The sequence below is a fragment of the Pagrus major genome, chromosome 8, assembly GCF_040436345.1.
Source record: "Pagrus major chromosome 8, Pma_NU_1.0".
NCBI lineage: Eukaryota > Metazoa > Chordata > Actinopteri > Spariformes > Sparidae > Pagrus > Pagrus major.
In genome coordinates this window covers 19,465,118-19,486,674 of record NC_133222.1, presented here as the reverse complement: position 1 = coordinate 19,486,674, position 21,557 = coordinate 19,465,118, and the positions used below count along the sequence as shown (strand labels likewise).

Sequence of the window (21,557 nt, the reverse complement as noted above, 5' to 3'; positions counted from 1 at the left end):
TTTGCAGAGCAACAGAGAGAGACACCCCTCCTATAAATGCACATTGGTTGTGATGTAACCTCTCCTGTTTAATGTAGGCCTACTTATGCCACTGTTTTGTAAAAGCTGGGAAGTGAACCTGGTACAGTACTACTTTGGTTTGAAACATTTCAACCAGCTGCATCATTAACAACAAACTTCCTTTCAAATACGGCTCACCTTCTGTTGTGAAAATGGAATCGAGGATGAAAAAGGTGTGACTATAAACCTCAAAGCACTGCTGATGAGCAGACACATACAGGGAGAGAGCAAAAAAGAAAGACGCAAGGCAGAGCAAGCCGGCCAGTGTGCATACAATAAAGGCACCCCTGAGTCGAAGCTGACGGCATAAATGGAGAAAAAGTTGGGTAATACGCATTTTGTTTACAGTTTTTACATGCGTTTGAATTCTTCTTTGTCTCTCTGCCTCTTTATTGTAGATAGGGAGTCGGAGCAGTGTGTACTCCCCAGAGAGCAGCGTACGAAAGACTGGATCCTACATATATGAGGAGTTCATGCCCACAGATGGTACTGATGTGAAGGTACTGTGCAACTGTGGTCATCGATGGAAATGTTTATTAGTTTAAACAAATTTTACACCCGTCACTCCTGCTGATAAGTCATGCAGTTGACCCCTTTGTTTGTTTGTGTGTCTTCTGCCTGTGTGTGTGTTTCTGGACCATCAGGTTTACACTGTAGGTCCAGACTACGCCCATGCAGAGGCCCGGAAATCCCCTGCCCTGGATGGAAAGGTAGAGCGGGACAGTGAGGGGAAGGAGATCCGCTACCCAGTCATGCTGACCTCCATGGAGAAACTAGTTGCCCGCAAAGTCTGCCTGGCCTTCAAGGTAAACTTAGTCATCATGAAGATATAATGTAGCAAAGAAAAGACCCAAGTTTGAGATATTCGGGAATCCTGCCTTTATTTTTTTAAACCTGCATTATTTCTTGGTTTCCTTCTCATATCCTTATTAATTGCTGCCAAAGCCCAAAACTCAGCCATCTTTTTTATGTGCCGTAGTCCATTTGTAGTTAACACAAACATTGCATCAGCTTGGGTTTAGTAAGTCCTTGTGCTTTCAGCTCATTAAAAACCATCTTTGAGTTGGGAGAAAATCTCTTAAAACAAAAACTGTAAACACAGAGTTGCGGAGCCACCAAAATATTCACAACGGTCAACCGTTGTGAATATTTTGGTGGCTTATTTGTTTTACATGAAAATTAAATATAAAAATGTCTTCATATAAATATGTTTGGTGAATGGGAGGCACCGGAAGCATTTTTTTCTGAATTCTGCTACTGTGACAATTATTCGTGTGAAGACCAACATTATACAGTGCTATAATCAGCAAACATTAAGCAAATGGGGAAGATCTCTTTTGCTGACTGCATTAAAACCCATAGCTCGATATGGATGACTCAGTGAATTCAGAAATGACACTGGACTCCCAACAAACAAATAAAGTGGACTGCTGCACAAGGCACGGAAAATAAATTATTCATATGTACATTGTATTTTAAGTACAGCTCCTTATGTTATTATTACTTTTGTGTATCACAGTGTTCCCAAAGGCAAGTTGATTTAAAGATACTGAGTCCCACAGAAAATGTTACTTGCCAAACAAATACTTCTAGTAGCACCAAACGCTTCATAAATACAAACCTGTGGCTAAATAACATTTATACAGTTACAGATATAGAATATCTGTTATTAAGCTGCTGTTTAAACGTGCTATATGACCTGCAGAAATGTGATGTTTCATTCCTAATTTAAAAAGGGTCAGTCGGTTTTTTGTTGTTCTCCTATCACAGAACAAGTGAGGTCCACATATAGATAATATGATGTGCAACTTATTTTCTTTTGTTCTTTAGGGAGCAAGAAGCAAATAAACTTTTAAAATCTTTCTTCATTGTGAGCTTTTTTTATGCAGCCTCAAAGTCTTCAAAATGGCGACAGTGCATCAGTGTTTTTCCACTTGGATGATGAGATGCATTATGTCAAAAAGCAGAACTATGACCTGCCTTTTCTTGTTTTCCCTCTCCACATAGTGGCTAACATCTCTATGAAGTGTCTAAATATATGATTTGTGTGTGATTTTAGCAAACAGTATGCGGGTTCGACCTGCTCAGAGCCAACGGCCACTCCTTCGTCTGTGACGTTAATGGCTTCAGCTTCGTCAAAAACTCCATGAAGTACTACGACGACTGTGCCAAAGTTCTCGGGTAGGTGACATCAACTTACATACTATCAAATATTGACCTTTAAATTTCTTGAAAGAAAACAGATTCAGTGTGAGTAAAACTCAAAAATAAAAAAATTCAACAAGAGAAATGTCTTTCTAAGTTTTGATCACAATCTTGCAGACAGACAAAACAGAAAACAAACATGTACGGATACAGTTTGTCAACAAATACTGTGTGATAAAACTATATAGTTGTTGCAGCCAGTAATGAAAATAATGGACACCAGAATTTTGTCAAACCAGAGCCTTAAACAATATTGCAAAACTATCAGAACAAGTCTCTAATTAAGATAAACATGTTGATGAATGCATGAAGAAAGACATTTCTTCTTATTATTTCCTGTATAACCTGATGTGTCTGGCATGTATTGTACTTTTTAAAGTGAATATTGCCTCGAAGCTGTCCTGTTGTAATTTATCTAAAGCTCTGGACAGCTCTGACGATCCCGTTGTCAGCTTTACATCTTGGTTTGTTTCTGATTTATTACCTCTCCTTCTAGGAAACATAACTGAAGCTTTACGACCAAAGACTCATAAATTTTCCAAATAAAAAGACACAGGAGATACAACTTCCTCTCTAGTAATGGATACTAGCATGAACATGGAATTTCTTAGAGGCACATAACAGAAAGGTGCACTGTGCAAATGGAAAGTTGATATAAATATGTAAAATTGTATGTTTTGGATATATTTGATTTGTGTTATCAGAGCTGCATCATCTCTGTAGCAACTCAGTAGCTAGTTTAAGTAAAAAACAAACATTTTGTTTGGTCCATGCCTTTTAGATGATCTTAATATATCCGGTCTCTTTTGTCTGCATATAACTAAGACTGCAACTAAAATTTATTCCATTATCGATTAATCTGCAAAATATTTTAATGGTTAATAGAATATTTAGTGTATAAAACATCATTTAAAAAATGTAAAAAAAAGCTTACCATCAACAGTCCAAACAACAGACCAACAGTAGGAAACCCAAAGACTCTTCATTTACTGTCATAAATGACAAAGAAAAGCAGTAAATCCTCACATTCAAGAAGCTTGAAGCAGCAAATGTTGACTGTCATCAAAATGGTTCGTGATTAATTGTCCTTCGATCAATTAATCATTGCAGCTGTACATATAACATATCTCAAATCTGGGACAAAACGTTGAACTTTAAATCAAAATATTAAAATTAAACTGATTGACACAACAAGGAGCCAGCAGAATGGATGTCATGTTTACCTGTGAAACACTCGAAAGAAGCAAATCAGATGGGGGCCTTGCACTGCCCAACTTATTATTTTACTATTGGGCTGCCAATCTTCAAAAAATCCATGCCTGGTGTAATTCTCCCAGTTTAGACTGGTGCATAATGGAAAATGCTTCTTGCCATCCCTCATCTCTGGCGGCTCTGGTTTGTGCCCCTCTAGCTTCTCGTTATCCTAGTTATATCAAAAACCCAATTGTACTTTCCTCTTTGAAAATTTGGAAACAATTCAGGCAACACTTCAAACTTTCAACACCCATCCCATTAAGCCCTATTTGCAACAATCATTTCTTTCCCCCCTCCAATGCAGACACAGATTTCACTTTGTGGAGGGAGAGAGGTCTGGCTCGTTTTTCAGATTTATATTCGGAGGGCTTATTTGCTACATTTAATGATCTCCGTGTTAAATATAATTTACCCCAATCCCATATGTTTCGATACTTCCAAGTGTGGAATTATGCTCGCACACATTTTACATCTTTCCCTCAATCTCCAACGGGATCTCTTATCACTGAGGTACTCTCTCTTCCAATGGCTCGTAGTAAGATTTTAAGTATTATTTGACCTTATATCATCTTCGAATATGTCCTCCCTTGTGAAGGTCAGGGACAGTTGGGAAAGGGAGCTTGGCTTTGATTTGACAGATGACTGGTGGAGGGAGGCACTGATCAGGGTCAATTCTACATGTTCTTGTGCCTCGTAGTTTAATCCAATTTAAGGTTTTCCACAAGATTCATTTCACAAAAAACAGACTTAGTAGGCTATTTCCAGGCACAAATGATATCTGTGATAGATGTGGTTTATCTCCAGCAGACTATGTTCATATGTTTTTTTCTTGTCCCAAACTAGTCAATTTCTGGTCATGTTTCTTTAAATCGTTAAACAATGCCCTCAATATCATGTTAGAACCCTGCCCACTGATGTCCATCTTTGGGGTACCTCGTACTCCAACTAGTCTCGCTAGGAAAAACTCTGATGTTGTTGCTTTCCGCTTGCTCATAGCCCGCAGACGTATTCTATTACATTGGAAAACCCTAAACGCTCCTCCTACTACTTCTTGGTTAAGTGATTTAATGTCTTTTCTGTCTTTGGAAAAAGTTAAATATTCCTTAAGGCTTGAGGCTCAACAAACAATTTTTATAAAAGATGGCAACCTCTCATCACATATGTAAACACCCTCACCTCTCTGGACCCCAACTGAATCATTTGATGCATCCAATTTTTTATTTTTTATTTTTTCATTTTATCAAATTTTTTAGTGAGCACACTAGGCATCCTTTATTTATTTATCTATTATTTTCATTATTATTATTAATTTTTATCTTTCGCCTCCCTTTATATTATATTTTATTTTATTTTATTTTATTTTATTTTATTTATTTCTTTTCTTCATTCTATTTATGTACCTATTTATCTTCACCTACTAATTAATTATTTTTGTATTTATTTTTACTTATTTGTTTATTTCTTATTTCTTATTTTATTTATTTTTTTCCTCTCCCTCTTTGTTCTTGGGGATGTTCATTTTCTGGTTCTTTGTTCTAATGTACCATATAAAAAAAAAAGGTGGAAAACAGCTGTGGAATAACTGTATATCTTGTATTGATACTTGTGAAATGCTGATCTCCAATAAAAAAAAAATGTGGAAAAAAAATGTTTACCTGTGAAATTTACTTTTTAACCTGATATAAATGCTTTTAATGCTTAGCACCTTTAAGCCTGTTGCTCACTTTTCTCTGCCTCACCAGGAACATGGTGATGAGGGAGTTAGCCCCCCAGTTTCACATCCCCTGGTCCATCCCCATGGAAGCTGAAGACATCCCCATTGTCCCAACAACCTCAGGAACCATGTAAGTGCTTAAAAACAAAACATCCCCAATCTGATGTTCAGGGTTTCTGGCCAACCCTTGGAAATCTTTAAAAATGTTTACGTATTTAACAGAATGATTAAACAAGGTCTTCAATGTTTTTGATAATAAACAGTTTGCAAATGTTGCAACCAGCCCAAAGTGCTGTTCAATTGTATACTTAAACATGCACGTTTTGATTATGTCAGTTTCTAAATGGACACTCTTGGTCAACACACGAAGTCACTGAAAAACAACCCTCACACATTAGCACAGAAGGACTCTGGACTACAGACTCACTGACATCCTAACACAATCAGACTCTCACAAAATCTCAAATCTCCTTAATCTCTGCAGTTGGAAAAAGTCTTTGTGGAGTTTTTTGGGATAGAGAAATAACAAAGTGTCTGCTGCAATTAAAAGTTGCCCTGTCCTCTCCTCTTCCTTATTCAGGATGGAGCTGCGTTGTGTTATTGCCATCATCCGTCACGGAGATCGCACACCGAAACAAAAGATGAAAATGGAGGTCCGACATCCTCTGTAAGTCTCTCTTAGCATTAAGTTGTCGCTCACTCTTTCTGTCTTTCTCTCTCCCTCCTCCTGTTTCAGATCTGTCAAATATTTGGTCTTTTTTCCAACAACAACATTGTACAGTTTACATCATCTAACTTCAAAATACTGGATGAAAAGATTAAGGTGTGAGGTCAGAACGTCTTTTCTCACAAATCAACTCTACTGCTTTTATCTTATATTCTGCTCTACACAGTTCAAGGAAATGCTTCACTGTTTGTTGTTTACACAATGACGATACAGACCTCAATCTCTAATCTGTTTCATTAATTTTAACATTTGGATTTTTATTAGTCTGTTTCACAGAGATGTGCAGGTTGTTTCAGTATTATTTTTCTGCATAAACTGCCTTCTCATCTCTTCCCTGCTGCAAATTTTAAGGGAATAATAACAACTCAAACTACTCCAAGCCTGTTTCTTTTTACTCGCTTATTTTTACAAATGAATTAGCATATCAAATATGTTTGACTTTAAAATTTTGCCTTCATCCAGTGTAACTGTTTCTCTTAATCCTGCTGTTTTATTCTGTTTGTCTTGCACAGGTTCTTTGAGCTGTTTGAGAAGTATGGAGGCTACAAGTCAGGAAAGCTAAAGCTGAAGAAGCCAAAACAGCTACAGGTGAGTGAGATTTACTTTAATCTCTCAGTCTTCCTTTTTCCCACGCTCCTTCTCCTCTATTTATTTTAAGATTTTTTTTGGATACTGAATCCCTTTAAGAAAATAGGGAGTGTCAGAGAGCACAGTTACATTTACATGTATCAAGCAACATAATTACTGTTATTTGGGATAACAAAACACAATTGTTAAGTTGTCTAAATATTTATACTTAGCTGTCCAATTCCCCTCCCACACTGTATTCATCCTGTCACCGTATGAAACAATTTATGAAAAACTTTTGAAGCTACCATCTTCACGTTCAGTTTTGTCTTTGACGTCATGTTCAGTCAAGACATTTGCAGAGGTTCCAGTGTGTGTTTAGTCTGCCAAGTACAATAAAAGATAACAGTCAAATTAAGGATAAGTGCCTCTGTGTTTCCAGGAAGTGCTGGATATCGCCCGCCTGCTGCTGGTTGAACTGGGCCAGCACAATGACTGTGAGATCGAGGAGAAGAAATCTAAACTGGAGCAACTCAAGACCGTCCTGGAGATGTGAGTGACGTCTCACATCAAACACACACAGGCACTCTCTCACAAACACACAACATCAGTCATCGTCCTCCTGTTTCCTGCCATCATCATTCATCAGCAGTCATCTACTGGCTTCATCTTCCAACACTTCACCAGGGTCCAATCATTTTTACTCGTACTGACATAAAGACACGTGATTACCTTGATTCACTCCCTCCCTCTTGAGTCTCTAACTTTCATTATCTTTATCTTTTCTTCCCTCCTCTGTCTCTCTTTTCTCCTGCCCACTCTTCCCTCCTTCTTTCTCTCCAAAAGGGAATCCAGCTTGAATGACACTCAGTACGCACCCTCTCCCTTCTCACTTTAAAGGATGAGGTTTTACCCACCTCCTTTTCGTTAGTCTACTTAGACTGTGTGTACAGAATATTAGGAAAACCATTTCCTTTTCTTACCCATTTCAGGTGACTGTAGATGAAAGCAGTGTTCAGTTACATCCATTAAAATTGCAGATGAAAGGGTATGAAGCAGGGTAAAGATTAAGTTTAAAAACAGCTTGGCAGGATAAGAAATTTGAATTAGTATTTTGAGGGTATTCCTGATATTTTGTACACTGAGTGGATCATTTTCATTAACATCCATTCATTTTTATCCATTAACACTGGACACACACACAGTCAAATGTCTCTGATGATTTCACTGTGTTTACTTGTGTGTAAATCAGTGTGTGCTGTGCTACTTTGTGTGCATGCCGTTCTTACCACTTATCAAGTGGACTCTAAATCTCCTAATGTCTTCCTTCCTCCTGCCGTTCATCACCATTTACACTTGTTTTAGTGATCTGCTGGTGCTATTCTCCATAGAGACTGGAGTCAGTGCAACAACAAAATAATCTGGAAACTTTAGATTTTCAAGAAATGCGTGGTTCAAAACAACAAGAAAAAATATTCCTGTTAATAGGAAAAAGCACTTTATTTGAAGGCATGTGCATAACGATGACTTGACACCTGTCATGAAGATGAAAGAGTCTTTATGAATGTTCATGACTTTTGTCATAAGTATCATTCAGTCAATTGATAACTCAGAAACACATCATGGTCATTTTTTCAAATTTAGTATAAATGTTCACTATGACTCACGGCCTAACTGATTAGATTTTGGTAGCCAAATGTCAAAGGTCAAGGTCCCTGTGACCTCATGACGTCCCATTCTCGTGAACGCTATATTTCTTGAAGGAATTGTAAGAGTATCTTCAAATTATGCACAAATGTCCACAAAGACTCAAGGATGAACTGATTAGAGGCCAAAGGTCAGAGGTGAAGGTTGCTGTGACCTCACAAAACACATTTTGGTCGTAACTCAAGAATTCATATCATAATTTGACATAGAAATGTCCAATAGGATAAAATGATGAAATGATGACATTTGATATCCAAAAGATCAAGGTTAAATGCACTTTGACATCATATTATTCTGCAAAAAAAGTTCTGGCCATTATACAATGCCACAGCTCTGGAACAGCATTTTGGCTGGTGCGCAGAGGCATACGACCGCGATGGGGTTAATTCTAGTTTACTGCTTTTGAGGAGGTTTCAAAATATCAAGATATATGTTGTGTAATGCAAAAGCCCCAAAGTACCACAATATTATTTTAAGGTCATATCGGCCCAGCCCAGAGTGTGTGTGTAGAAAGAAAGAGAGATTGAGTGTGTGTGTGTAATGTAGTGATGCAATAACCCACCGCCATTTGATACTCCAGAAGTTGAAAACAAATACCAACCAAATTGCTGTGTGATGACGTCTCTTTGACAGCTCAGTTCAGATCCTCTGGTGTCATGCCAGAGTAACTTATCCTGGTTTAGGGTCCATCATCATGTGGCTCTTTGAGGTGTCCGCTCAGCTGCCTGTCCTATTAGAGAACAGTATGTGGTCAATAGTCTGAAGGATGTGCTAAATTCTTACTAAAGCACACTCCGCTGGGCAAGTGAAGGCTCTTGATATGTGTTTGCGTGTGACTTTTTCAGAATAACAACAAGATTGACGCCAACACTCTTAAACTGTTTCTTCTCATGGCCACACACGTACACTATTAAACTTTGAAGCTGGAATCACTGGTCTAAAGAACCCACTGAGTGACTGAATTATCATTAAACCATTTGCTAGTACTGGTCAGATTTGAAAAAGTTGTTGCCTTGTTTCCGTCTTCTCTTTCAGCTTTTGTTGGGGTGGATATGAAGTAGAAGTCAGATGTTTGCTGTTTAATATTTTTGAAAATATATTTAAAGATGGGATAAATATTTTTTATGTATCTGTGTGTCCTCACTGTATGTCTGTCTGTCTTTGTGCATATCAAAAAAAAATGTCTGCTTTGTGCGTGTGTGTGTGTGCGTGTGCGTGCGTGTGTGTGTGTATTCTGTCTTTCTCTCCAGGTACGGTCATTTCTCAGGTATTAACCGAAAAGTGCAGCTGACGTATCTGCGTAACGGCCAACCGAAAGCCTCAAGCGAAGAAGAAGGTACAAACACACAAACAGAGAATCAGTGTTTTTATGTACAGTCGCTCTTTTTGAACTGAGTGTGTGTGTATACTGAATGATGTGTGTGTATAAGGTTAGGAGGTGAAGCATAGAAATTAGAAAACTGATGCTGATATCAACATCAGTATTTTTGTATAGTGGTTGCTGATATAAATACCAATATGCTACTGTGTTTCAGACTCTAAGAAGGACGGTCCGTCTCTGCTGCTTGTGCTGAAGTGGGGTGGGGAGCTGACGCCTGCTGGACGGGTTCAGGCTGAGGAGCTGGGCAGAGCCTTTCGCTGCATGTACCCTGGAGGGCAAGGTACCTGCTACACTCATATTAACTATTAGATGTAAAATGCAAGGGATCTTTTGCTTTGGCTCTGATTTATATTGAGCTGTCTGTCCTCACATGCATACCTCAGCTCATAAGTGTTTATCTGCAGTCGTTCTGTTCAGTCAGTCCAATGTCAACATTGCATAGCTGATTTACGACACATCAAAGAAGGTAGAGAGGATTATTTAAGAGTCGACAACCCGGATTTTCACGTTTCCCGCGGCCTCTTTTTTTGTATCACTCATTATCTGCTTTCATAGATGAGATGTTTTAGAATTATCACCTTCGTGAAAACTCATACACCAGGTCCAAATATAAAGTTCTTTTTAATTTTAGTCATTTAAGCTGAAGAAGCATTACCTTATCAACTTAGTGTAATTTATTATATATGTTGTATCTCAGTGATGGATTTTGAGGAGACTGTTGGATTACTTAACAGAACGGGAAGAGGCTGCTGATAAAATTGAGACTACAGCAGCTGTTGTAACAACTGAAACCCACATTTTTTTCTCCTATTTAAAAACACAAAAAACGAACATAGTCTCTGTAATATCACATATAAGTTACCGAAGGGATGTTGAACCCTGTCTGCTTGTAGCAGTCACCTCAGTTGAGTGCTGAAGCCTGGAAACACACAGTACTGCTAAAGAATTTGCTTTTCTGAGCTTTAATTTATTTTAAATGGAGCATTGTTCACGTCCACATTAGAATTATTCAGTCATGGAAAGAAATGACTGTGCTTTTGGAAAGATAAATTTCCCAGTCACTTTAGCACAGTCAGGAACTGCATCTAAATACACTGGAAACATCTGACCAAACAACTCCATGACACCTGAGCACTCTCTCATCTGCTCATGGTGAAAAGCACCACAACATATTCAACATTCTGATGGAAATGTTGCCTCTTTTCATAATCAAAGCTACGATTGTGATGCAGAGTCATAGTACCTTCATATCAGGAACTGAAGGACATGAACAGATATTTGGTTCTAATTTTGGGACAGTACTTATTTAAATGTGTCCCATTACAGCTGCAAATAACTATTATTTTTATTGTTGATTAATCTGTCTGTTATTTTAACCATTCATCGATTCGATTGTTTGCTCTTTAAAATTTCAGAAACGGTCAAAAATGTTCCCAAAACCCAAGATGACTTCCTCAAAAGTCTTGTTTTGTTTACACCCCCAAAGATATTCAGTTTACTGTCACAACAGAATAAAGAAGCTAGAAAATATTCACATTTAAGAAAATGAAACCAGAGAATTTTAACTATTTCTCTTAAAAAATTACTCAAAGCAATTAATTTATTATCAAAATAGTTGGTGATTAATTTAATAGTTGGCAACTAATCGATTAATTGATTAAATGCAGCTGTATATCGCATTGAGTACCCATACACCATACCCAGAGTGAAAGTGCTTGCTACATACTTCACAGTTGACAATAGTGCAACACTACATCACAGCTGGATGAGGACAGCTGAGCACACCTCACCACCCCCCAGCTGTGATGTTAGTTAATATAAAGACACCCAGCACCTGTAACACTGAACACTGACCTTCTTGAACAGAAGTTGCATAAAGGTTTCTTTCTCTCTATCACTTTGTAAAGCCTTTAACTGAGCAACACCTTTCTGTCATTAGATTGCCCTTTTTTCAAGCTTTCCTTCTCAATGCTTTGTTTTATAGTGCATGCAAAACACTCTTCCAAACTGCACAGGAAAACAACCTGAAGCAGAACTGAAAGTAGATGCAATAGTTCGAAGTAGTCTGTCCTGTTTTGTGTTGCTTCTTTTGGGTGAAAAGAAGTTCATTGTCTCATCCCAGTTTTCATACTTCTTCCTCCACCACAAGTTTTGTCTATTAACTCTGCTTTTCTCTTCTTACCTGTTGTTGCACTGTGTAAACTACTAGCCGGTAACCGCCGGTCCCTTGGCTGTGAGTCCCCTATTGACTTTGGTAAGAGAAGGGTTTCCTGGTCATCACCGCTCTCCCGCTCCTCTCTCATTCTGCGCGTTTGTCGCTCCGTCCACTAACGTGCTCTGATCTCTCCTCTCATCTCATCATTGATTTGGTTTCATTCTGGCGACTAGTCCGGTTTGTCCTCCATTGAGATTGCTGTGGATTGCTTGTGTCGTCATTGATGTGTTCCCGTGGTGATCCACCGCAGCAAATGTTGTTTTGGTCACTCGCTCATAAACACACAGGCAGCTAAAAAAGACTGCAGTTTGGTGCTGTAAGCTAACACGGATCATCTCACACTAATCCTGCTGCATTTTTTCCCATGAGTTCTTGAGATGATGTTGTTTGTTTGATGAAAACCTGGCTACTTGAGCCTGGAATAAAGCCTAAAACTGGGCTCCGTTCCCAACACTTTCCAAAACTTTTCTTGTCAAATGAGGCATGATAACCCAAAGTAGTCGATAGTATAACATCAGGCTATTCGGCTGTACACTGAAGAAAAATGCATGAAGCACCAGTGTGATTTGATCTGTAGCACTGGTATGCATCCACCTCCTACAGCTACATTGATTGAATTATATTTAGCATGTCAGACTTTTATTGTCTCTCTTCAAATAGGTATGTTATGTATTTGATATCACCGCCAGGGGAGCCGTCTTCGGTAATTTTTGGGGTTTGTTCAACATCAGTTCACTTCACTTTCACTTCATTTTATTAATATCTTAAACCACACCATTTGAGTTGACATTTAAGTGAAACAAGTCATGTCAAAAGCTATCAAAGCATTCTGAGGACCATGTATTTGAACTGAAAGTGATGTTGCACCTGCACAGGTGCCTGTGTGCCTATTTTAAATGAAAATCTTGCGTGTACAATCAACACACCATTGTATTTTTTAATTTTTCTTTCAACTTCCTCCCTGACTCAGCTGTTTCTTAACTGAGAAATGTATTATATATCTCAATGTGTTAACCAGACCAGTTAACCATGATTATGCCTCTCTGTGTACCATCTTCAAGGTGACTATGCTGGGTTTCCAGGCTGTGGCCTCCTGCGCCTGCACAGCACTTACCGCCACGACCTGAAGATCTACGCCTCTGACGAAGGCAGGGTGCAGATGACAGCCGCTGCTTTTGCGAAGGTAACTCTGCCCCATAGCTGAAAGACTATAGCTGATGTAAAAACTGATGTCTGACAGTGTGTACTTCCATTAACACATAACATTTTCAGAAGCTGCATATCCACAATAAAAAAATGAAGGCTCTTAGAAGACGAAAGGTTCTTTACTTTATCCAAAACTTTGTTTTCTGAGGAAAAAATGAGGAAGAACCCTGATTTAGCTTGACTTTAGTTAAAAATTTATCAGGTTCACCTTGCATATACTGTATGTATTTCTCTCACAGGACTTAGATGAAGAAGAGAAACCACATAATGACTTCAGTTTTAATTGTCTGGTTTCTCTGTAGGGTCTGCTGGCTCTAGAGGGGGAGTTGACTCCAATCCTGGTTCAGATGGTGAAGAGTGCCAACATGAACGGACTGCTGGACAGCGACAGCGACTCTCTGACCGACTGCCAACAGAAGGTGAAGGCAAGGCTGCATGAAATCATGCAGAAGGACCAGGAGTTAACACAGGACGACTATCAGAAGGTATGTGGCAAACCTGCGATGGTGAAGTGAAAAAATCTTGCCTGATTTGATAAGGTGTCTTGTGCAATGTCTTGTTTGCCAGAAAACTCTTGAATGTTGAGTTTAAACACTTGGACGTGCTTATCAAATCTTTTCTCTTGAAATATTAGACCGTTCAATTGTGAAAATGTTCTTATGCAAGTAACTCTGTATCCCACTGTGACTCACTGCGCATATGCTATTTCCTGTGGAAAACAAAATGGTGTTCAAACCAAACCCAGTGGAATAAAAACGTTTCATATTCTGTTTCCGTTGTGTCTCAGCTGGCACCAACTGGCAGCCCGTCGTTGGTGAACTCAATGAAGGTTATAGAGAATCCAGTCAAAACCTGCGACAAGGTGTACGCCCTCATCCAGAGTCTCACCTCACAGATCCGCAAGAGACTGGAAGATCCCAAGTCTGCAGGTAGTGTGAACAAAGTCCTTTAAGGCAAGTCTTTGCACTTGGCAGCCATCTTACCTCTTCTTCCAGTGCAACAACACGATTGGCTGATAAGTTTTCCAGTTGGGCTGTGATGATAAAGCAAACGATCGGCTTTTGGGTGAAGGGGTGGGATATGCGTCATACAGGTTCAGGTGTTACAGAAGAAAGATTATTCAGCTGCATTTTTTATTTTAAAATATACAAATTTTAAAAGCTGAGATTTTTGGTTCAGCCTATAAGCTTTTGTCTGCATGAACCAGACAGCAGCAGGAAGATTCAAATGTATCCATGTAGTAAAATGTCAAGGATATTTCCAGAGACGATTGCCTCTTTTAACATTTAGACTATTTTGAATAATAAGATGAGTCATCTGTGATTTTTCCGCAGACCTGCAGCTTTACCACAGCGAGACGTTGGAGCTGATGCTGCAGCGCTGGTCCAAACTGGAGAGAGACTTTCGCATGAAGAACGGCCGCTATGACATCAGCAAGATCCCGGACATCTACGACTGCATCAAATACGACTCGCAGCACAACGCCTCGGTCGGACTGGAGGACACGCTGGAGCTGTTCAGACTGTCCCGCGCCCTGGCTGACATAGTCATTCCCCAGGTTAAAGGAGAACAGTGTCATTTAGCTTTGTAGCACAATTTAGGTTTTCTCAGGCTCTAATTTTGCATTAGTACTGAATTATTTTGTAATATTGGAATATTGAATTTACTGTAAGAGATGTACACCAGATCGAAAAACTTGGAGGGTTAAATTATGTGCCTAAATTCTCTGAGGAGTCTGGGAATGTCAGAAGTTTTACCAGAAGGTGTTTTATAATAATTTCACACATTTGTTGCATTAAATGTTGTTTGTGAAACCAACTATTTTCACTCTGAGCATAAAATGAAACTTTATTGATTCCTGTGGCAAGATTCAAGTTTTGCTCAAATAAAAGTTGCGTGACTCAGCAGTGAGAATCCAAATACACCATAAAGTATGCCATAAAAACAATTTAACACTATTCAGTTAAAATGAAAAGTTAATTACAGAAGTGCTACAGTGTAATTTTCGAGCCATGGACTATTATATTAAAGGCGTCCATGCATGAAAGTGTCACTCATTATAAAATATGCTGAGATAAGGCTTCATGTCCTCGTGACCATGAATAAGCAGATTAAAAAGAAGCGGATCAAAGTGTTCAAATGTCTTTTTTTCTCTTTCATATCATCCATATCAGGAGTATGGAATCAGCAAAGCAGAGAAACTGGACATCGCTCAGGCCTACTGTGTCCCTCTGATGAAGAAAATCCAGCTAGACCTGCAGAGGACCCATGAGGACGAAGCCGTCAACAAGCTGCACCCCCTGTGAGAATTAAAGCACACATATATTTGAAGTGCGTGTTTATAGAGGTTATTAGTGCTTGTGTCATTTCCTGTCCTGTGGTCTTCAGGTATTCCCGTGGCGTGATGTCTCCTGGTCGTCACGTCCGTACGCGTCTGTATTTCACCAGCGAGAGCCACGTTCACTCCCTGCTCAGCATCTTCCGCTACGGGGGACTGCTGGATGTATGCTCTGACTATTTTGTTTCTGACAATTCTGTCCCTTAACAATAACAGCTTTTGTTGTGTGTTGGAGTGATTCTCAGGTGTTTATGTGATTTGGGTGTTTGTTCATCTTGCATCCATGATTTTTTTGTGTGTGTATCAGGAGGAGAAGGACTGGCAGTGGAAACAGGCAATGGATTACCTGAGTGCTGTGTCAGAACTCAACTACATGACACAGATAGTCATTATGCTGTATGAAGACAATGATAAGGTCAGTCTACAGAGAGCTACGTAGCTCTGTCAGCCATAGCACTGCAGTTTTATGTACAGATTTCTTTAAGTCTTTATTTCTGTGTTTTGGACAGGAGCCGTCATCAGAGGAGCGTTTCCATGTTGAGCTTCACTTCAGTCCAGGAGTCAAAGGGTGTGAAGATGAGGAGAACGTACCTCTTGGCTACGGCTTCCGCCCAGCCTCCTCCGAGGTGTGTGAACGTGTTTGTTGCTTTACATGTTTCTATCTTTTTCAGGATTATGCAGTTTTTTTTTTATCCCTCAGTTGGCATTCTAAGGTTGTGCATTTTGTTTATTCCAAAGGTATAAAAATAATCCCCTATAATAGAACGTCCTGCTAATTTCCTTTAATTCATATTTTTGATAAGTGTTATGCATTTGACAAGACATACTGTAGTATTTTGATACACTCCGTCAGTTTCTGCTTAATTTGCTTTTTTGACATCATAATATCTGGAAAATTGGAGACGGTATCTGGAATGAGGTGAATGATTTAGTCAGTCAGTCATTTTTATATTTAAGTGGCTATGAGGCTTGCCTTTTAATCACTGTATGCCTGTTTGGTGAAGTCTGTGGGTGTATTTAAAAATTATGTGAGCACTCCAGAGCTCCCAAGTTGATGAATTGTTAATTGTAAATTGCCAACTGTGGAGAGTTTGTCTCATCATCTTTCTGCTTGCATAGACACAAATACTGATGATGTTAAATTATTATATTCAGAGGTGATATGCCTTTCAACTGGCCAGATATTTTGAGTTCTTGCACTGTGATGACTGACTTTTGAAAAAGATTTGTTGAAACAAATTCAAACATACAAAGACAGTGCATGATACAAACATTGTACATTGTGGGTAATGTAGGCACCCGGTTTTGATAAGGAAGTGCTATGGCCAACTACATTACCTACAATGCAACTTAGCCAAAGAGTGACATCACAGGAGGCAATTTTTTTAAGATTAAGATATTTTAAGATTACATGCAGCTTCCTCTGGAGCCACAAAAGGCTTTGTACTAATTTCACATATGCGGTAATACTCCTTAAGACCTGTAAACACACTTTAATGTGTAAAATGAGCGGAGTGACCCTTTAAGTTCATGTTTAATTCAGTTAGCCATGACAGCTCAGGTTGTTATTGCTGTTCATACCTGTGCGTGTGGTGACACAGACAAGAATATATAAAGTGTCAAACATTTCCTTCTCTGACCTATCAGAATCAAGACAAAAAGCCCAATCAGGGCAGTCTGGAGGACCTCTCCCAGGACCAGGTAGACCAGGCACTTCCTGTCTCTGAGCCCATCAACATCCAGCGAAGGTCCCCTATGATCCGCAACCGCAAGACGGGCTCCATGGAGGTACCAGACCTTAGTGTTTCAGAAGTAGACAGAATGTAATGCTAATAATGATAGGACCAGACTGGGTGTCTGTTTTTATTTTTCCACATGTTTTCTTGTTTTTCATTTATGATTCAAGTGTTTTAGTTGAAGTGAATGGGAATCATCAGGTCCCTGATTTACTGTAGCAGCCCGTCTCAGTCTTAACCCCTGGTCTCCATGGCCCCACTCAGGTCCTCTCTGAGACCTCTCCCACCCAGTCCTCCAAAGGCAGCACATCTCACCGACTCTTCCCCTTGTGTTCACGCCAGTCTCCTGAGATCAAACCAGCCAGTGGCCTAGGTGGGCACCTCATTTCTGATGTGTGTGTGTGTGTGTGTGTGTCTGTGTGTGTCTGTGTGTGTCTGTGTGTGTCTGTGTGTGTCTGTGTGTCTGTGTCTGCCAACAAACACACTGATCTCACAACACATTTATCTCCAGCTGTCGTCACTGATCCTCCTCCTATCACAAGCATCTGCTGTGACTTCTCTCTCCCACCTTTTCATACCTCTCTCTGGCTCTCCTTTTATTTCTTTGTCTGTTTTTCTGTCACCTCTTTTCTTTCCATCACCCCCCTCCCCTCTGTTCCTCTCTCTGACGGTCACATAGCTTCCACCCCAGCTTAGCTTAGCAGCAGTCAAACAGGATCAGACTCCAAACTATGTAGGACAGAGGTCAGTGGAGAGAGTTGCGTTCACAGCCAAATGCACCAGCTCTGGTGTCCCATAATGTTCAGAGATGTACCGATACCTCTACTAGGTGATAAAGTGACAACATAGGGAACATACTGTAGGTTTTATTTCTGAAATCATTAGAGGAAGCAAACCAAACTTAGGATTTAATCAAACACTAGACTCTAGAGTTCACTAATGTTTTATTTTAAAGTTAATAATACTGCAGAAAAGACTTTGTATTAAAACATGTGTCCCGATTCCACACAACATACCAGTGACTGGCAGTATAAACTATATACTGACTGTCAAGTTACACAGTTTTTACTGTTTTAAACAAACAGTAAATGATGCCATACATGCATCAGTGGACGTCAGTCAAAATATGAAATTGAAAGGTGCCTGCCAAGTGAAAGGGACAGTTCACCCCAAAATCATACAGTTCATATTACCTTAGATTGTTTTGGTGTGAGTTGAAGAGTTTGAAGATATCGCCCATGGAGATGTATGCCTTCTCTTGAATATAATGGATGTCGATGGCACTCTGCTTGTGGTGCTCAAAGTGCCAAAAAAATACATCTCAGAACCTCAACAGCAATATCTCTTTCCAGAAATCATGACCCATCTACTCAAGATAATCCATAGACCTTGTTGTGAGCAGTTTCATGTGGAACTATATTATTTCCGTATCAATGCACAGAAGGAAGCTTGCAATTACTCATGGACAAGTGGCTTACTAACGTTACAGTTCAGCCAAGGAGAATGCCGTTAATGTTAACTTACATTGCACAGCAATACAGTTGGATGATGTAGTAAGGTAGAAAGAAAGTACTTCCTACATGAAACTGCCCACAGCAAGGTCTGTGGATCATTTTAGATTATTACTGTGGAGTAATTGGTGGTATTAGTATATTTTTGATTTCAGGTGAACTGTCCCCTTTAATACAATGATAATTTTTTGTTTTCCAAGATAAAATGTGCTTCAACAGGAGCTTTTAAAATCCAGCATGTTCTGTCATTACAAAGTACATACTCCAAAAACCTGCCTAGATTTAGTGTTACCAGACAGAGACAGTTACATTGTCTGGTTTGATGAATTTCTGCAGGTTGAAATCCTGAAAAGAGAGAATATGTTTGCAATGCTAAACAATCTAAATTGCAGTAAAACCTCAGGAAATGCAATCAAACACATATTGGATTTATATATAAATTCAGACCACTGTATTTGAAATAAACAATAAGCTCACGTGCACAGTGAAAAAGGATTATAACAAGACAGTCTTGCACAGCAGATGTGCCCATTAGGAATTGCTTTTTACACCACATCACATATCACCCAGCAGAATGACTAATAAATATTGTTGTTGTCTTACAAATGAGCTCAACATTACCCTTAATCCAGCAATACTTTTTAAAATAATTGATCCCTATAATTGCAGGAAATATCATTTAAGAATTGGTCTTCCATGAAAACTTAATTGTTTGTTGGGCAATATGTAATATGAGAGTCCCCTTACATATTATGCTTAATGGTGCTTTATGGCGCCACAATTTAACTAGGTTTTTATTGCTTTTGTGGAAAAGATGAGACAATTGGCAGTCTTTAAAAAGTACATTTCATATCGCACCAATTATGTTTTGTTCTCATCCTGCTGCAGAACAATCCGTGTATCATTCGTTCATTCGTTTTTCAAAATAAAACCAAAAATAAGAAAACGAAAAAACAATTCCTTTTCTCAGTATTCGTTTCCTAAACTAAAATGAAAAAACGGATAACGACTCGTTTTTTTCAGTTTTCGATTTTATGCTCAAATGAATAATGGAAAAAACGGATAACGAGCGTTTCCCGTTTCATGTTTTATCCCATTTTGATCTGAAAAAAGTTCAATGAGCCGGAAGCGGAAGTGACCGTCTCTGTCTCTGTACTGCGAGGGCGCGCAAAACAAAAATAATGGCAGGACTTGAGGATCATGCAGATATAATTGGACAGCTTTTTGGGGATGGTAAAACGCATGCCGAGATTTCTACCACGCTCTGGTAACGTCAGAGAATTGACTGGCTCTGCTAACGTTAGCTTTGCTCCAGGCCACTTCCGGGTGACGGTAATTTCCGGTGTAGGTACCAAATGCTTGCAACATGAAACGGGAAACGCTCGTTATCCGTTTTTTCCATTATTCATTTGAGCATAAAATCGAAAACTGAAAAAAACGAGTTATCCGTTTTTTCATTTTAGTTTAGGAAACGAATACTGAGAAAAGGAATTGTTTTTTCGTTTTCTTATTTTTGGTTTTATTTTGAAAAACGAATGAACGAATGATACACGGATTCAGAACCCTTTTCAGTGCCACAATAAACCCTTTTAAGTTGGATGTTTGGGTAGTTGTTCTTGGCCCCTCATCATGTTACACAGAATGTCTTAAAATATCTAAAATGTTCCAAATCAGCTGTATCAGAGGTCTTTTAAGAACCTCTCTGGGTGCATCAAACTGATTTGACCTCTACCCTAATGAAAAAACCCTTGAAAGACTCTTGTTTTGCTGTGTGTACAGTTTCCAACAACCTCCTAACACAGACACTCACACAAGCATGAAATCCTGGCGTGTAAATGAAGAGGTGTGGAGAAAACCATAAAACCGTGAGTGTGAGAAGGGGGAGTAGAGTCGGCCAACAATTTCTGCCACGTGTGCTTCACTGTGTATCCTACTTGACTGTTAAACTGCTTAAGCTTTTGTATTGAGTGCAGTTTATTTGATTTGCTTGCACAATTGAGACGTAAAAGATATAATTAATACAAAAGGATTTGTGACAGAGAAATAAGTCCTCTCCGATATGAAATAAATCTTAAGATATGATCAAATGTAATCATAAACAAATGTGAACAGGAGCAGGTAAATGCACAGTGTGGGTGTAGTGCTACTTCCCCCTAATCAGCCTGTCACTCAGTGCTTCATTATAACAAGCCTGAAAGCAGCAGTTGGTTCTGCGTTTGCACGACATCAAAGGAGCTCCATATAAATCCCCTCTGTGAATTCTCTGAGTGGAGCCTGTCAGTTTGTTATGTATAGTGCTGAGTGATCCCTCCCAGTTCAACACCGCCACCAACAACACTGACTGCACAGGTCACAAGAGCAGCACGTGTCAGGGACGACCGCTGTTAGCCAGCTGCTTTGCATACCTCCATACTGTTTTTAGAACAAAGAAATGATATGCAGACACTGTCACCTTTTAAAAAAATATATTTTTATCTCTGCAATTTCAAAGATAATATTTCCTCTTCTTCATGTGTGGTCTGCAAACTCAATTTTGATTTAAAATATAGTAAAAAATTGGGTCAATTTAACTGCAACTTCAGAGAGTTGGACAGCAAGGTTGTGAAACAATCCCATTTCCACACTCGGCCCGGTCGTCACGCCTCTGCTGTTTCTGCATACAAAACACACATGTTCTGTATGCACTATTCACTCTTTGCTTACATATATGCACACATGCACAGGTCATATAGATATGGTCACTGTTGTGAAAACCTTGTAGCTTGCAGGTAATCATTTCCAGGAACAGCAGCCTTGTTTTCAGATTGTCCATGAAACAAATTTTAGTTATTAGTTATTTATCAGTTCAGAGCTGCAGTGATTATTCGATTTATCGATTAGCCAATTGAAAGAAAATTAATTATCCACCTTTTGCTGGTTCCACCCTCTTAAATGTA

The 21,557-nt window shown here is 39.1% G+C and overlaps 1 protein-coding gene across 2 annotated transcripts in view; it reads left to right on the top strand.

Annotated features, from left to right (window-relative positions):
* LOC141001288 (inositol hexakisphosphate and diphosphoinositol-pentakisphosphate kinase 1-like) overlaps nucleotides 1-21,557 on the top strand; it is a 57,112-nt gene that overhangs the window by 14,582 nt on the left and 20,973 nt on the right. For both annotated transcript variants that reach the window (XM_073472314.1, XM_073472312.1), the window contains exons 7-25: nucleotides 459-560; nucleotides 705-866; nucleotides 2,120-2,241; nucleotides 5,262-5,363; nucleotides 5,814-5,900; nucleotides 6,473-6,548; nucleotides 6,970-7,079; nucleotides 9,485-9,570; nucleotides 9,770-9,895; nucleotides 12,892-13,013; nucleotides 13,339-13,521; nucleotides 13,824-13,965; nucleotides 14,371-14,594; nucleotides 15,211-15,338; nucleotides 15,425-15,539; nucleotides 15,682-15,789; nucleotides 15,884-16,000; nucleotides 17,022-17,162; nucleotides 17,375-17,483. In XM_073472314.1, the coding sequence (XP_073328415.1) occupies nucleotides 459-560; nucleotides 705-866; nucleotides 2,120-2,241; nucleotides 5,262-5,363; nucleotides 5,814-5,900; nucleotides 6,473-6,548; nucleotides 6,970-7,079; nucleotides 9,485-9,570; nucleotides 9,770-9,895; nucleotides 12,892-13,013; nucleotides 13,339-13,521; nucleotides 13,824-13,965; nucleotides 14,371-14,594; nucleotides 15,211-15,338; nucleotides 15,425-15,539; nucleotides 15,682-15,789; nucleotides 15,884-16,000; nucleotides 17,022-17,162; nucleotides 17,375-17,483 (2,362 nt within the window). The remainder of the gene's footprint in view (nucleotides 1-458; nucleotides 561-704; nucleotides 867-2,119; nucleotides 2,242-5,261; nucleotides 5,364-5,813; nucleotides 5,901-6,472; nucleotides 6,549-6,969; nucleotides 7,080-9,484; nucleotides 9,571-9,769; nucleotides 9,896-12,891; nucleotides 13,014-13,338; nucleotides 13,522-13,823; nucleotides 13,966-14,370; nucleotides 14,595-15,210; nucleotides 15,339-15,424; nucleotides 15,540-15,681; nucleotides 15,790-15,883; nucleotides 16,001-17,021; nucleotides 17,163-17,374; nucleotides 17,484-21,557) is intronic.